Raw genomic sequence first — 15,983 nt, forward strand, 5'->3', positions numbered from 1 at the left:
CCCTGCCGAGGTGGGAGCCCAATCAGTCGGCAAAGGCTAGCCACAAGTTTTTAATTACAGCGTAGACATATCCTAAGAGGAAACACCATCCTCAGCCTGAGGCAGAGGTGAATGGCTGCATGCTGGTTTCAATCAGCTCTTGAATTTGGATAGTGGAGGAAGGGGGAGTTTTAATTTTTTTTTTAAACCTAAGGTGGGAAAATGTTTGTTTGAAAATAAATCAGTAAAGATGGATCTCAGAAGTACATGTTCGATTTATGCTATAAATATTGAAGTGTCATAAAAAAGTCAAAAAGTTAACTAAGGCTGGAAGTTGCAGTCAGTATAGAACCTGAAGCTCTGATATATATATATATGTTAAAGTCAGAACTAAAGGCAGAAAATATGGACTTTCATACAGATCCCATCACAAGTTTTTCTGTCCCAACCACTGCAAACTTATGTATTAAGGATAAGATAAAATAGACTATGGCTTTGCTGAAACCAAAAGGTAAGATCTGTTTCATCTAGTGGCTCAAGAATTATTAAAAAACTAAACCACAACAAAACATAGGCACAAAGGAGTTTTTGACATTGATTGTATTGCCATCTGAAGGCCCATTACTTGGTAAGAGGAACCAGTAGCACAAAAGCAGAAGATTAGACACTTCATCTTTCTCCTCTTTTTTGTAACAGGTTTATTTGCCAGCTTCCATAAATGAGACAGTTACTTTCATAGGGGCTAAGGTTGATTTTCAAAGGAGCAGTGACAAACAGATGCCACTGTGGGTATAACCTCTAGAGCAGTGGTGGGCAACCTGCAGCCCACAAGCGGCGGCCACTTCCCGCATCTCCCAGTGGCTGAGAATGGCGAACTGCGGGGAGCCATGCCTGCAGATGGTCAATGTAAACAAACTGTCTTGCAGCCCGCCAGCAGATTACCCTGACCGGCTGTGTGTGGGCCGCAGGTTGCCTACCCCTGCTCTAGAGTATATTGGAATATGCTTTGTAAAAAAACCCTCACCTTTGCTTTTCTTTCTCTTTCTGCAGACAAATGGACACGCTGAGTTCAATTGAGGCAGAGTACATAAAGAATCTGCAGAAAGAAGTCTACCTACTGGAACTTGAGACATCATTTCTATATCCTTTAAAAAAAACAAATCTTTATTATTTAAAAAGCTATTTATTTTTCCTGACAGAATACCATATTGCACCTGATAAAGAATTACAGAATGTTGCAGCATTCACTTGGGGAACTGTACTTAATTCTCCTGCTAGAAAAAAACATAGTTGAATCATTTCATTTACTGTAGGACACGAAGAGGATTCCTTTTGTGTGGGGCTCCATGGATGATTCTTCCTTGTTTGGAATGTGTGTGCGAGTCCCCTTATTTGGGAGGATACATTTGATCCCTGCAGGTCTCATGGGTATGCTCTTATCTTAGTTTGAGAATAGACTGAATTCTATAGGGAAAGGACTTTCTCACCACTGGGGATGGAGTACAGCAGAGACCATGACAACCTCTGTGTCAGATTGAACTTTTGTCTTGGATACAAAGTTCAGTTGCCTGTTTGGAAACTATGGCTTGGTCTACACTACAAAGGTAGGTTGATGCAAGGCAGCTTACATTGACCTAGCTGTGCATGTCTCTACACTTAAATTGGTCTCCCACTGCTGGAAGCTCGCAGTTATGCTAACATAGTAACACCACCACCCCAAGCAGCGTAGAGCCATAGTCGATGTACTTAAGTGAATAGAGTGCCTCTGTAGACACTGCATTACTTATGTCAGCCCACACTGTCCTCCAGCAGCTGTCCCACAATGCTCCTGTGAACTCCACTGCCCAGGGGTCACAGAGAGTGGAAGGCCCTCCCCTCCCCCCAGTTTTAAAGCCCTGCAAACTTTTTAAATTCCTTTTCCTGGTTGCCTGGCAGGGTGAGCCCATCTAGCAGCTCTCCATTGTTGAGTGCAACTGGCCAGCTGATCACGTCAGCAACACGCTCCAGACACACTCCTGCATGAAGTAAACAGGAGATATTGGATCTCCTGGGCCTATGGGGAGAAGAGTCTGTGCAGGCACAGCTATGAACCAGCTGTAGAAATGCTGACAAGACATGTCTGAGCAGATTGCTCAGGGGATGCAGGAGAAGGGGTATGACAGGGACCAGCAGCAGTGCCAAATGAAAGCCGAGGACCTGTGGCAGGCATACTCGAAGGCCAGGGAGACCAACAATCGATCCACTGCTGAGCCATAGGTGTGCCACTTTTACAAAGAGCTGCATGTCAGGTAGTCTGCAATCCTGTGCCAAAAGTTTCTAGGGAGGGCTGCCTTATTTCTTCCTCCACAGTAGGATACTTTCCCACACCACTCAGCAGTTACTTCAGCAGGCACCATTGCAGTACACAGATAAGCAGCATATGGGCATGGGTGCCAGGTGAACCCCTGCTTTGGGGAGGCTAGCCTGCAAGCCCCGCCCCTTCCATCCAAGACCCCGCCCCCCCCCTGGAGCCCCGAACTCCCCCAAAAGGAAAAGCCCTGAGGGTCCCCCCTCCGACCGGAGGAGCCCACACCTGCTGGCCCCAGCGACAGGCCGGCCCCAGCACTGGGCCGAGCTACCGCCCACTCCCCTCCTGAGCCCCAGGCCAGCCCCAGTGCTGGGCCGAGCCACCTGCCCCTCCACCCCCCGAGTGCCGGGCCAAGCCACTGCCCTCTCCCCCCCCGACCCCGAGCGTCGGGCTGTCCCCAGCAGTGGGCCGAACTGCTGGTCCCACCCGAGCGCCGGGCCGGCCCCAGCACCGCCAGAGTCGGGCCGGCCCCAGCGCCGAGCTGAGCTGGCAGCCTTCCCGAGCGCCAGTTCCTCCCACCTCCCCCCCTTCAAGCTGCCGGCCCCAGCACCCGGCCAAGCCTCCTCAGTCAGCCAGCTGCTGGCTCGCTGCGTTGGGGAAGGGGTGGGGCCCAGTTGTCTGGCGGCAGGTCAGCGGCAGCGCCCTGGCCTATTATACCGGCTGCCCATGCATATAAGCCTGGGCGGCTCGAGACACCAACAGCAGCTGTGCTCTCTCTGCTTCTGTTACCCTCGGGACTGAGATGTCAGCTAAAATCCCCACTTCCTGTGGAAAAGGGCGCCACTATTCAGTCCCATTGCCCTGTACTACTAGAATCATGCAACTGAGAACTTCCCTCTTCATTTCCCCAACTCTGAAAGGCCACGCTCATCATGGCGGGTGCCGTGGCACCATGCACAAGCAATCCCGAGCAGAAGGAAGAATGTAGTGCTGTTGAGCTGGTTGCTGTACAGCTTCATGAGTCAGGGGAGCAAGGGGTAGGCTGGGTCCCCCAGGGTTACTATTAGCATTTCCCAGGGGTGAAAGTAATATTAAACACTTACCGGTATGGGGGCATGGCTCCAGGCCCCCAGAAGGGGCAGGACCTCAGGCAGAAGGGGAGGGGCTGGGGATCAGTCCCCCAGCCAGCCCATCCGCGCTGCCTGGCCCACGCCGCCCGGGGCTCCAGTAGAGATTTAAAGGGCCCAGGGCGCCAGCCACTGCCACAGTAGCAGCAATGGCAGCCAGGAGCCCCGGGCCCTTTTAAATCGCCGGCCCCCTGGGGCAGCTGCTCCTTTTGTCCGCCCCCTCTCCCTCTTCTCCCCCCCGGCATCAGCGGCCCGGAGGGGAGCAAAAGGGGCAGCGCTTTAACATCGGCTGCGTACAGACTAGTACTGGCTTCTTACTGGTATGCCGTACCGGCCTACTTTCACCCCTGGCATTTCCACATTTCCAATGGTAATCTGCCAATTGGGAAAGAAAGTCCTTGCTTGTACCCATCATGCATTGCTAAAACTTCCCAAAGGATTGTGCACTGGGGACAGTGGTGAGTTGCACAGTGGGATGCCTACACATCTGATCTGCATGCATCCGATGAAGTGAGCTGTAGCTCATGACAGCTTATGCTCAAATAAATTTGTTAGTCTCTAAGGTGCCACCAGTACTCCTTTTCTTTATTCTGATTGTAGTAATTTTAGCAACAAAATGAGAAAACCACCACTAATATGCTCCCAGTTACCAAATGAATGTTGGAAATAATAAAACTGTATTAGTCTGATCTTTTGCCCATCTGAGCAAATTGTTCCTTAACCATACATTGTAAACAAGAGAGCAGGCTAAAAAGGCTACCAGTATTCAACCAAAAATCAGCACTCAAGCGGAAAAAGTGTTGCAGAAGATGAAGGTAGTTTTCTAATGTTGTCTAGATTTCTTTAACTCCCACTCAGTAAATCTCTTTTTTAAATACAACCCGAATGCAGCACACTAATCTGTTTCTTCATTCCTGCTGGCCTCTTGCTTTCTCAAGCTCTCCCCCCATTTCCTTTTAAATGTACATTCCCTAGCTAGCTCACACACACACACACCCTCACACACAACCAGTTTGACCAGGCAGTAGAGTCACCTCAAGTCACACATCTTACATCTCTCCAGCTTAACAGGCCTTATTTACTCTGGAACTGTTAGTAGTTATTGCTCCTACAGTTCTGGTTACAAAAGTTCTAGTCTATAAAGAATTTGAAAATAAAGATACTCACCAGTGCGCACACACTGAATATCCTCTCCCTTGGACCAAACACTAGGAAAATTCACTCCCTCCTCGCCTCTGAAGTGCAAAGGGGAAAAATTTAGGGACTGTCCATAAATAACGTACCACATTTTTTGGTGATTTTTCAAGACCAATCCACCCTTTGGAATACTTTGTAACACTGAAACAAACATGCAGAATTAAGGGCTCACCTACCTCCTTACACGTTACATAATTCCTGGACAGCCCCTTATAGCAACTCACTCCATGAAGTAACCTTGTTACAGCATGGTTCCATTTTGCTGTGCAAATGGGCCCCTAACTATGTTTTGACAATGGCTCTGACTTGTGCAATGCTTTGGCATGATTCAGGAATGAAACAGAGAGGTCTTGTTTATACTACAAAATGGAAGCGTGTTGTTACCAGTCAGGGGACAATCTTCTATATTGACTCTGAAGGCTGTAATATTCAAGATGCTGTATAGGACATCCACAGAGAACAGAAAAGGGGGTGGAATCAGGAGCCATGTAATGATGAGTATGGCCTACATGTGCTACTCACACAAGAGCTGTATCAACTACAGCTAAAAACCTAGCATCACCTAGCACCTAAACAGCTGTAACTTGGGTACATTAGTCCCTATACCTTCATCAGTGGCATTTAAATAGGGGCAGACATTTCCTGAGCACCTAAGGAGTGGCTTTTGTCCTTGTCTTCATATGCAGATATATAAAGGACCCGTGCAGGATTCAGGAACTTGCTGAAAAATACCTATGCCCAGATCCTCTGTCACTGTGGTACCTGAGCTAGGGTTGCCAGGCATCTGGTTTTTGACCGGAACACCAGCTCGAAAAGGCACACTGGCCGCTCCAGTCGGCAGCGCAGTGGGGGGAGGGGCTAAAGCAGACTCCCTGCCTGTCCTGGCTCCACGCGGCTCCCAGAAGCAGCTGCTGGGTCCCTGTGGCCCCTAGGTTCATGGGCGGCCAGGGAAGCTCTGCGCACTTCCCCCACCCCCAGTGACAACTCTGCAGCTCCCATTGGCTGGGAACCGTGACCAATGGGAACTGCGGGGGCAGCACCTGCAGACGCAATGGCAGCACGCAGAACCTCCCTGGCTGCCCATACGCCTAGGGGCGCAGGGACCTGATGGCCACTTCCTGGGAGCCGTGGGAAGTGCCAGGACCCCGCACCCCCTCCCGTGCCCCAACCCCCTGCCCCAACCCAGAGTCCCTTTCCACACCCAAACTTCCTCCTGGAGCCTGCACCCCCCACATACCCTAACCCCCTGCCCCAGCCCTAAGCCCCTTCCTGCACCCCAAAGTCCCTCATCCCCAGCCCACTCCCACAGCCGGAACCATCATCCCCTCCCTCACTCCAATGCCCTGCCCCAGCCCAGAGCTCCTGCCTGCACCCCAAAGACCTCAGTGCTGGCCCCACCCCAGAGCCCACACCCCCAGCCAGAGCCCGGACCCCCTCCCACACTCCGAACCCCTCAGCCCCAATCTGGAGCCCTCTCTTGCACCCTAAGCCCCTCATCCCCAGCCCCACACCAGAGCCCACACCCCAAGCTGGAGCCCACACCCCTCCCGCACTGCAAACCACTCATACCCAGCCCAGAGCCCTCTCCTGCACCCCAAACCTCTCAGCCCCACCCCAGAGACCATACCCCCAGCCAGAGCCCGAATCCCCACCCCCTACCCCATCCCAGAGCCCTCTTCTACACCCTGAGCCCTTCATTTCTGGCCCCACCTGTAGCCCAGATCTCCAGGCCAGAGCCCATAACCCCCACCCCCTGCACCCCAACCCAGATCCCTCTCCCACATCCCATGCCCCTCATCCCTGGCCTTATCCCAGAGCCCACACTCCAGCCGGAGCCCTCATCCCCCCAGCCCCCTGCCCCAGCCTGGTGAAAGTGAGTGAGGGTGAGGGAGAGCAAGCGACGGACAGAGGAGGGATGGAGTGAGCAGGGTCTCGGGGCAGAGGTGTTTGATTTTGTGCGATCAGAACATTGGCAACCGCTATGTTCCCGCTCAACAGCCTAGTGTCTTTTGTCAGCTGTTGGCTGTGTGTGTGTGTGTTTTTTCTCTCTGCATGCTGCATTAGCTCTGGCCAGATAGCAGACTTTGATGGAACTGCCCAAGAAGACCGGAGTCGGGTCAGTGGCAAAGGCACTTGGCCAGGTTTATTACCTACAAAGCACGGTATTAGTGCCCTATACATGCTACAAGTACACTCAATACATGTTTCAGAGTAGCAGCCGTGTTAGTCTGTATTCGCAAAAAGAAAAGGACGGAGTCTACATAGCCAGACAATCCTGCTGTCAGGGTGCCAATGCCTGAGATAATGGGACGTCCAGGATTTCCAGGTTTATGGATCTTGGGTAGCAGATAGAATACCCCAGTTCAGAGTTCCAGGGGTGTGTCTGTGCGGATTTGTTCTTGTGCTTTTTCAGGGAGTTTCTTGAGCAAATGCTGTAGTTTCTTTTGGTAATCCTCAGTGGGATCAGAGGGTAATGGCTTGTAGAAAGTGGTGTTAGAGAGCTGCCTAGCAGCCTCTTGTTCATATTCCTACCTATTCATGATGACAACAGCACCACCTTTGTCAGCCTTTTTGATTATGATGTCACTGCTGTGGGTACCCGCATGGCCCCACAGTATGCCAACATTTTTACGGCTGACTTAGAACAATGCTTCCTCAGCTCTCGTCCCCTAAAGCCCCTACTCTACTTGTGCTACATTGATGACATCTTCATCATCTGGACCCATGGAAAAGAAGCCCTTGAGGAATTCTACCATGATTTCAACAATTTCCATTCCACCATCAACCTCAGCCTGGACCAGTCCACACAAGAGATCCACTTCCTGGACGCTACGGTGCTAATAAACAATGGTCACATAAACACCACCCTATACCGGAAACCTTACTGACCGCTATTCCTACCTACATGCCTCCAGCTTTCATCCAGACCACGCCACACGATCCATTGTCTACAGCCAAACTCTACGATACAACCGCATTTGCTCCAACCCCTCAGACAGAGACAAACACCTACACGATCTCTATCAAGCGTTCTTACAACTACAATACCCACCTGCTGAAGTGAAGAAACAGATTGACAGAGCCAGAAGAGTACCCAGAAGTCACCTACTACAGGACAGGCCCAACAAAGAAAATAACAGAACGCCACTAGCCATCACCTTCAGCCCCCAACTAAAACCTCTCCAACGCACCATCAAGGATCTACAACCTATCCTGAAGGACGACCCATCACTCTCACAGATCTTGGGAGACAGGCCAGTCCTTGCTTACAGACAGCCCCCTAGCCTGAAGCAAATACTCACCAGCAACCACACACCACACAACAGAACCACTAACCCAGGAACCTATCCTTGCAACAAAGCCCGTTGCCAACTGTGTCCACATATCTATTCAGGGGACACCATCATAGGGCCTAATCACATCAGCCACACTATCAGAGGCTTGTTCACCTGCACATCTACCAATGTGATATATGCCATCATGTGCCAGCAATGACCCTCTGCCATGTACATTGATCAAACTGGACAGTCTCTGCGTAAAAGAATAAATGGACACAAATCAGACGTCAAGAATTATAACATTAAAAAACCATTTGGAGAACACTTCAATCTCTCTGGTCACTCGATTACAGACCTAAAAGTGACAATACTTCAACAAAAAAACCTCAAAAATAGACTCCAATGAGAGACTGCTGAATTGGAATTAATTTGCAAACTGGATGCAATTAACTTAGGCATGAATAGAGACTGGGAGTGGATGGGTCATTACACAAAGTAAAACTATTTCCCCATGATTATCCCCTCTCCACCACTCCTCACTGTTCCTCAGATGTTCTTGTCAAGTGCTGGAAATGGCCCACCTTGATTATCACTACAAAGGGTTCCCCCCCTCTCCCCCCCGCTCTCCTGCTGGTAATAGCTCACCTTACCTGATCGCTCTTGTTACAATGTGTATGGTAACACCCATTGTTTCATGTTCTCTGTGTATATAAATCTCCCCACTGTATTGTCCACTGAATGCATCCGATGAAGTGAGCTGTAGCTCACGAAAGCTTATGCTCAAATAAATTTGTTAGTCTCTAAGGTGCCACAAGTACTCCTTTTCTTTTTACTCAATACATGTGTAACCCTTCTGCCGGTCAGAGTTGGCAGCAACAAAGGCAGGGTTCAGTATCTAGGGGTTCCGTTCCAATAACACAATGCAAAACCGGCTCGAGCCCCGACCCAGTGACCTGGGACAAATATATACCACCACCCCTGGTGTGCCTCTAAGAGGCAATACTTCCCCTCTAGCAAGCACAGAGTCTGAGTGTAGCAAAAGCCTTTTAATAACAGAGAGAAACAATGTGGCATTATGTTGGGGAAACACCACCAACAGGATTCATAACACAACCCATGAGCAAAACCCACCCCAAGCAAATTGGGTCATGTCCTTTCCCTTTGGTTCTTGAGTCCAGCAACTCAAAAGTCCCCCAAAGTCCCAACAACCCCAAAGTCCAGCAACCCAAAAGTCTCTGTCTCTGTCCTTGGTGAGTCCAGAGTCCAAAAGTTCATCTACAGAGTTTTAACACACACACCCCCCCCGCAGCCTGTAGGGAAATGGGGGGGGGGGGGTAAAGGGGCACCTTACATGCTCCAATGGCCAACTGCCCCGCCTCTCCATGGGTTTCTGCTACAGCCTTCACCACCAGCTGCTCCACTCCACCAGCTGCTCCTCTCCAGTAGCCAGCCCGCGAGCCGCTCACCCATATAGCTTCAGGTCCCCTACTACTTAACACAGTACTCAGTGATTTCCGCTCACAGCAGGGGAGCCCGAGTGTTGGCGCACCAAGGGCCCAAAGTGAATTCAGCTCTGCAATCTGTAACCAGACTCCTAATAGAATCAAAATTAGCTCTGCTATTACACAGTGAAGAAAGATTTAGTTGGGGATTGGTCACCCTCACTGACTTTCACCAGGCTGGGGTAGGGGGTTCGGGTGCAGGAGGGGATGAGGGCTCTAGCTGGGAGTGTGGGCTCTGGGATAAGGCCAGGGATGAGGGATTTGGGATGCAGGAGAGGGCTCTGGGCTGGGGCAGATTTAGTTGGGGATTGGTCCTGCTTTGAGCAGGGGGTTGGATTAGATAACCTCCTGAGGTCCCTTCCAACCCTTATATTCTATGAAAAGAGAAGGTGCAGTGGGCATTTAAGGCCCTTAGAAAGGGCCCACACCACAAGGTACAAACATCTGTCCCCAGCCTCTTTCTATTCACTGAGTTTTGGAACCCATGTTCCTTGCCTAGCGAGTGCTACTTAGTTGATGGCAAGTCCCTCCATCATAACAAAAAGCCAAGTAGAGTTCCACTGTCCTTGATTCACATAATTGGGAAAATAACACTTTATTCTTCCTGCCCCAATAACAGAGAAACTGGGGATCCCACAGCAGCCAAAGTGACCACCTCGGCGGGGTGGGTGTGCCTATGCAAATGAGATCAGCCCCTGAAGTTCTTTTCCACAACCCGCCACAACTCACCACCAGATGTCAGTAGAGCTCATCCTGACTGCTTACACACGTATGCCCATGAGAATGGACTTTCTGCTCCCCCTCAGCCAGAGAGAGACACACCCTCTGTGACCCCTCTTTTATAGACTGATACAAGCAAGTTACATATTGCCCCTGATGTGGTTAGTTATCACCCTTTACCCTGTACACTTTAGTTCACTCAAAACATCACTATCCATCTTACTATCATCCTGACCTTATCTTTAGGACAGGTCAGTGTGTCCCTGTATCACCTTCTGGGAGTGTGTTTATACCATAACTTGGTATTGGGGTGTTCTGGCACAATCCTCCTGGAATGTGTGTACACAAATGTCCTGTGCCTTCCCCACTCTGAACTCTAGGGTACAGATGTGTGGACCTGCATGAAAGACCCCATAAACTTATTCTTACCAGCTTAGGTTAAACGCTGCCACCACCAAAGTGTTACACAAAGAACAGGGGAAGTGCCCACTTGGAAATGTCTCACCCTAAACTATCCCCCCAAGCACTACACCCCTTTCCTGGGGAAGACTTGATAAAAATCCTCACCAATTTGCATAGGTGAACACAGACCCAAACCCTTGGATCTTAAGAACAATGAAAAAGCAATCAGGTTCTTAAAAGAAAAGGAGTACTTGTGGCACCTTAGAGACTAACCAATTTATTTGAGCATGAGCTTTCGTGAGCTACAGCTCACTTCATCAGATGCATACCGTGGAAACTGCAGCAGACTTTATATATACATAGAGAATATGAAACAATACCTCCTCCCACCCCACTGTCCTGCTGGTAACAGCTTATCTAAAGAGATCAACAGGTGGGCCATTTCCAGCACAAATCCAGGTTTTCTCACCCTCCACCCCCCCACACAAATTCACTCTCCTGCTGGTGCTAGCCCATCCAAAGTGACAACTCTTTACATAATCAAGTCGGGCTATTTCCTGCATAAATCCAGGTTTTCTCACATCCCCCCCACCCCCATACACACACAAACTCACTCTCCTGCTGGTAATAGCTCATCTAAACTGACCACTCTCCAAGTTTAAATCCAAGTTAAACCAGAACATCTGGGGGGGGGGGGTAGGAAAAAACAAGAGGAAACAGGCTACCTTGCATAATGACTTAGCCACTCCCAGTCTCTATTTAAGCCTAAATTAATAGTATCCAATTTGCAAATGAATTCCAATTCAGCAGTTTCTCGCTGGAGTCTGGATTTGAAGTTTTTTTGTTTTAAGATAGCGACCTTCATGTCTGTGATTGCGTGACCAGAGAGATTGAAGTGTTCTCCGACTGGTTTATGAATGTTATAATTCTTGACATCTGATTTGTGTCCATTTATTCTTTTACGTAGAGACTGTCCAGTTTGACCAATGTACATGGCAGAGGGGCATTGCTGGCACATGATGGCATATATCACATCGGTGGATGTGCAGGTGAACTAGCCTCTGATAGTGTGGCTGATGTTATTAGGCCCTGTGATGGTGTCCCCTGAATAGATATGTGGGCACAATTGGCAACGGGCTTTGTTGCAAGGATAAGTTCCTGGGTTAGTGGTTCTGTTGTGTGGTATGTGGTTGTTGGTGAGTATTTGCTTCAGGTTGGGGGGCTGTCTGTAGGCAAGGACTGGCCTGTCTCCCAAGACTTGTGAGAGTGTTGGGTCATCCTTTAGGATAGGTTGTAGATCCTTAATAATGCGTTGGAGGGGTTTTAGTTGGGGGCTGAAGGTGACCGCTAGTGGCGTTCTGTTATTTTCTTTGTTAGGCCTGTCCTGTAGTAGGTAACTTCTGGGAACTCTTCTGGCTCTATCAATCTGTTTCTTTACTTCTGCAGGTGGGTATTGTAGTTGTAAGAAAGCTTGTCAGAGATCTTGTAGGTGTTTGTCTCTGTCTGAGGGGTTGGAGCAAATGCGGTTGTATCGCAGAGCTTGGCTGTAGACGATGGATCGTGTGGTGTGGTCAGGGTGAAAGCTGGAGGCATGCAGGTAGGAATAGCGGTCAGTAGGTTTCCGGTATAGGGTGGTGTTTATGTGGCCATTGTTTATTAGCACTGTAGTGTCCAGGAAGTGGATCTCTTGTGTGGACTGGACCAGGCTGAGGTTGGTGGTGGGATGGAAATTGTTGAAATCATGGTGGAATTCCTCAAGGGCTTCTTTTCCATGGGTCCAGATGATGAAGATGTCATCAATATAGCGCAAGTAGAGTAGGGGCTTTAGGGGACGAGAGCTGAGGAAGCGTTGTTCTAAATCAGCCATAAAAATGTTGGCATACTGTGGGGCCATGCGGGTACCCATAGCAGTGCCGCTGATCTGAAGGTATACATTGTCCCCAAATGTGAAATAGTTATGGGTAGACTCCACGAGAAACTGCTGAATTGGAATTCATTTGCAAATTGGATACTATTAATTTAGGCTTAAATAGAGACTGGGAGTGGCTAAATCATTATGCAAGGTAGCCTGTTTCCTCTTGTTTTTTCCTACCCCCCCCCCCAGATGTTCTGGTTTAACTTGGATTTAAACTTGGAGAGTGGTCAGTTTAGATGAGCTATTACCAGCAGGAGAGTGAGTTTGTGTGTGTATGGGGGTGGGGGGGATGTGAGAAAACCTGGATGAATGCAGGAAATAGCCCGACTTGATTATGTAAAGAGTTGTCACTTTGGATGGGCTAGCACCAGCAGGAGAGTGAATTTGTGTGGGGGGGTGGAGGGTGAGAAAACCTGGATTTGTGCTGGAAATGGCCCACCTTTTGATCACTTTAGATAAGCTGTTACCAGCAGGACAGTGGGGTGGGAGGAGGTATTGTTTCATATTCTCTATGTATATATAAAGTCTGCTGCAGTTTCCACGGTATGCATCTGATGAAGTGAGCTGTAGCTCACGAAAGCTCATGCTCAAATAAATTGGTTAGTCTCTAAGGTGCCACAAGTACTCCTTTTCTTTTTGCGAATACAGACTAACACGGCTGTTCCTCTGAAACCTGTTCTTAAAAGAGAATTTTAATTAAAGAAAAATTAAAAGAATCACCTCTGTAAAATCAGGATGGTAAATACCTTCCAGGATAATCAGATTCAAAACACAGAGAATCCCTCTAGACAAAACCTTAAGTACAAAAAACACAAAAACAGGAATATACATTCCATTCAGCACAACTTATTTTATCAGCCATTTAAACAAAACAGAATCTAACGCATATCTAACTAGATTGCATACTAACGCTTTACAGGAGTTCTGACCTGCATTCCTGCTCTGGTCCTAGCAAAAACCATCACACAGACAGAGAGAACCCTTTGTTCCTCCAACTTTGAAAGTATCTTGTCTCCTCATTGGTCATTTTGGTCAGGTGCCAGCGAAGTTATCTTAGCTTCTTAACCCTTTACAGGTGAAAGGGTTTTTCCTCTGGCCAGGAGGGATTTAAAGGTGTTTACCCTTCCCTTTATATTTATGACAGCCTAGCATTCTTAGGAGTGTTTATGTTGTTGCAATACCAGCCCTGTTCTTGCCAAGTTCAGTGAATTTGCAAGTAGGCATGTTTTGTAACAGGGCCAGACTTTTTCTCATAGCCTGACTCCTGCTAACTTTGTTTTATATCAGCAGGGGCTGTGACTGTGGTTCAGGCCTTAGGCTTTACAGCAGGCCTCTTATACCAGGCCCTATGTCTCAGGCTCTCTCTTTCTACTACAATGTCCTCTCTGCCAATGAAATCTTTCCAGTGAATTTTTTAACCATGCCCCTGTCCACACTGAATCTAAAGGTTGATCCCATCTATGACATTCTGGGGTGCAATCCAGACCAGTGAGGAGCTGTGTCATCTCTGCCGTGCAACCTGGGGTGCCTCACAATGCTTTGCTGCTGTAGCTCCCAATCTGGGTTCCTCACAAACAGCCTACCAGCATGCAGGTCATACCCTGAGTGTCCGTGTATAGCCACAGTCCTGATCCAACAGCTCTGACCCCAGCTACTGTCAGCAAACACCAGTCTCACTCTGGCTTTCAGCAGCCTTGATTACTACCTGCAAGGTGACCCCAAAACACACCCTGAGTCCTGGATTTCCCCCCAAAAAATGTGTGGTTTGCACTGTCCAGCCCACTCCTAGATAGTCTAGCTATATTAGGTGTATTGCTCCTCTTAGGGGATTAACATACAACAGACTGCTACCTTAAATTAAGTTACCCAAACAATTGACAAGACTGGATTAGTTTAAATTAAAGAATAAAACAGGTTTATTTCATAGAATTGTATGGCTGGAAGGGACCTCGAGAGGTCACCTAGTCCAGTCCCTTGCACTCATGGCAGGACTAAATATTATCCAGACCATCCTTGACAGGTGTTAGTCTATCCTGCTCTTAAAAATCTCCAGTGATGGAGATTCCACAACCTCCTTAGGCAATTTATTCTAGTGCTTAACCACCCTGACAGTTAGGAAGTAGGGCTGTTGATTAATCGCAGTTAACTCAGGTGATTACCTCAAAAAAATTAATCGTGATTAATCACTGTTTTAATCGCATGGTTAAACAAATCATTGAAATATGTTAAATATTTTGGATGTTTTTCTACATTTTCATATATATCTTGTATTCTGTGTTGTAATTGAAATCAAAGTATATTTTGATTACAAATATTTGCACTGTAAAAATGATAAACAGAAGAAATAGTATTTTTCAATTCATCTCATACAAGTACTGTAGTGCAATCTCTTTGTCCTGAAAGTGCAACTGACAAATGTAGATTATTATTTTTATATAACTGCACTCAAAAACAAAACAATGTAAAACTTCAGAGCCTACAAGTCCACTCAGTCCTACTTCTTGTTCAGCCAATCGCTAAGACAAACAAATTCGTTTACATTTACAGGAGATAATGCTGTCCTCTTTTTATTTACAATGTCACCAGAAAGTGAGAACAGGCATTTGCATGGCACTTTTGTAGCCAGCATTGCAAGGTATTTACATGCCAGATAGGCTAAACGTTCATATGCCCCTTCATGCTTTTGCCACCATTCCAGAGCACATGCTTCCATGCTGATGAGGCTTGTTAAAAAAAATAATGCATTAATTAAATTTGTGACTGAACTCTTTGTGGTAGAATTGTACATCCCATGCTTGGTTTTACCTGCATTTTGCCATATATTTCATATTATGGCAGTCTCAGATGACCCAGCACATGTTGTTGTTCATTTTAAGAACACTTTCTCTGCAGATTTGACAAAACGCAAGGAAAGTAACAATATGAGATTTGTAAAGATAACTACAGCACTCAACCCAAGATTTAAGAATCTGAAGTGCCTTCCAAAATCTGAGAAGGACGAGGTAGGGAGCATGCTTTCAGAAGTCTTAAAAGAGCAATGCTCTGATGCAGAAACTACAGAACCCAAACCACCAAAAAAGAAAATCAACCTTCCGCTGGTGGCATCTGACTCAGATGATGAAAATGAACATGCATCAGTCTGCACTGCTTTGGATGGTTTTCAAGCAGAACCCATCATCAGCATGGGTGCATGTCCCCTGGAAAGGTGGTTGAAGCATGAAGGGACATATGAATCTTTAGCACATCTGGCACGTAAATATCTTGTGATGCCGGCTGCAACAGTGCCATGAGAACACCTGTTCTCACTTTCAGGTGACATTGTAAACAAGAAATGGGCAGCATTATCTCCTGCAAATCTAAACAAACTTGTTTGTCTGAGCCATTGGCTGAACAAGGAGGACGACTGAGTGGACCTGCAATTTTACGTTGTTCTATTTTTTTGTACATAATTCTATATTTGTAAGTTCAGCTTCCATGATAACGAGATTGCACTACAGTACTTGCATTAGGTGAGTTGAAAAATACTCTTTCTTTTGTATTTTTACAGTGCAAATACTTGTAAGCAAAAATAAATAT

General features: G+C 47.6%; 1 protein-coding gene across 4 annotated transcripts in view; it reads left to right on the forward strand.

Moving 5' to 3' along the window:
- LOC125632591 (uncharacterized) overlaps positions 1-15,983 on the forward strand; it is a 63,834-nt gene that overhangs the window by 14,051 nt on the left and 33,800 nt on the right. For all 4 annotated transcript variants that reach the window (XM_075125093.1, XM_075125096.1, XM_075125094.1 and 1 more), the window contains 2 exons: positions 1,030-1,119; positions 4,130-4,208. In XM_075125093.1, coding sequence (XP_074981194.1) covers positions 1,030-1,119; positions 4,130-4,208 — 169 coding nt within the window. The remainder of the gene's footprint in view (positions 1-1,029; positions 1,120-4,129; positions 4,209-15,983) is intronic.

This window comes from Caretta caretta, chromosome 2 (assembly GCF_965140235.1).
Source record: "Caretta caretta isolate rCarCar2 chromosome 2, rCarCar1.hap1, whole genome shotgun sequence".
In the NCBI taxonomy this organism is placed as follows: domain Eukaryota; kingdom Metazoa; phylum Chordata; order Testudines; family Cheloniidae; genus Caretta; species Caretta caretta.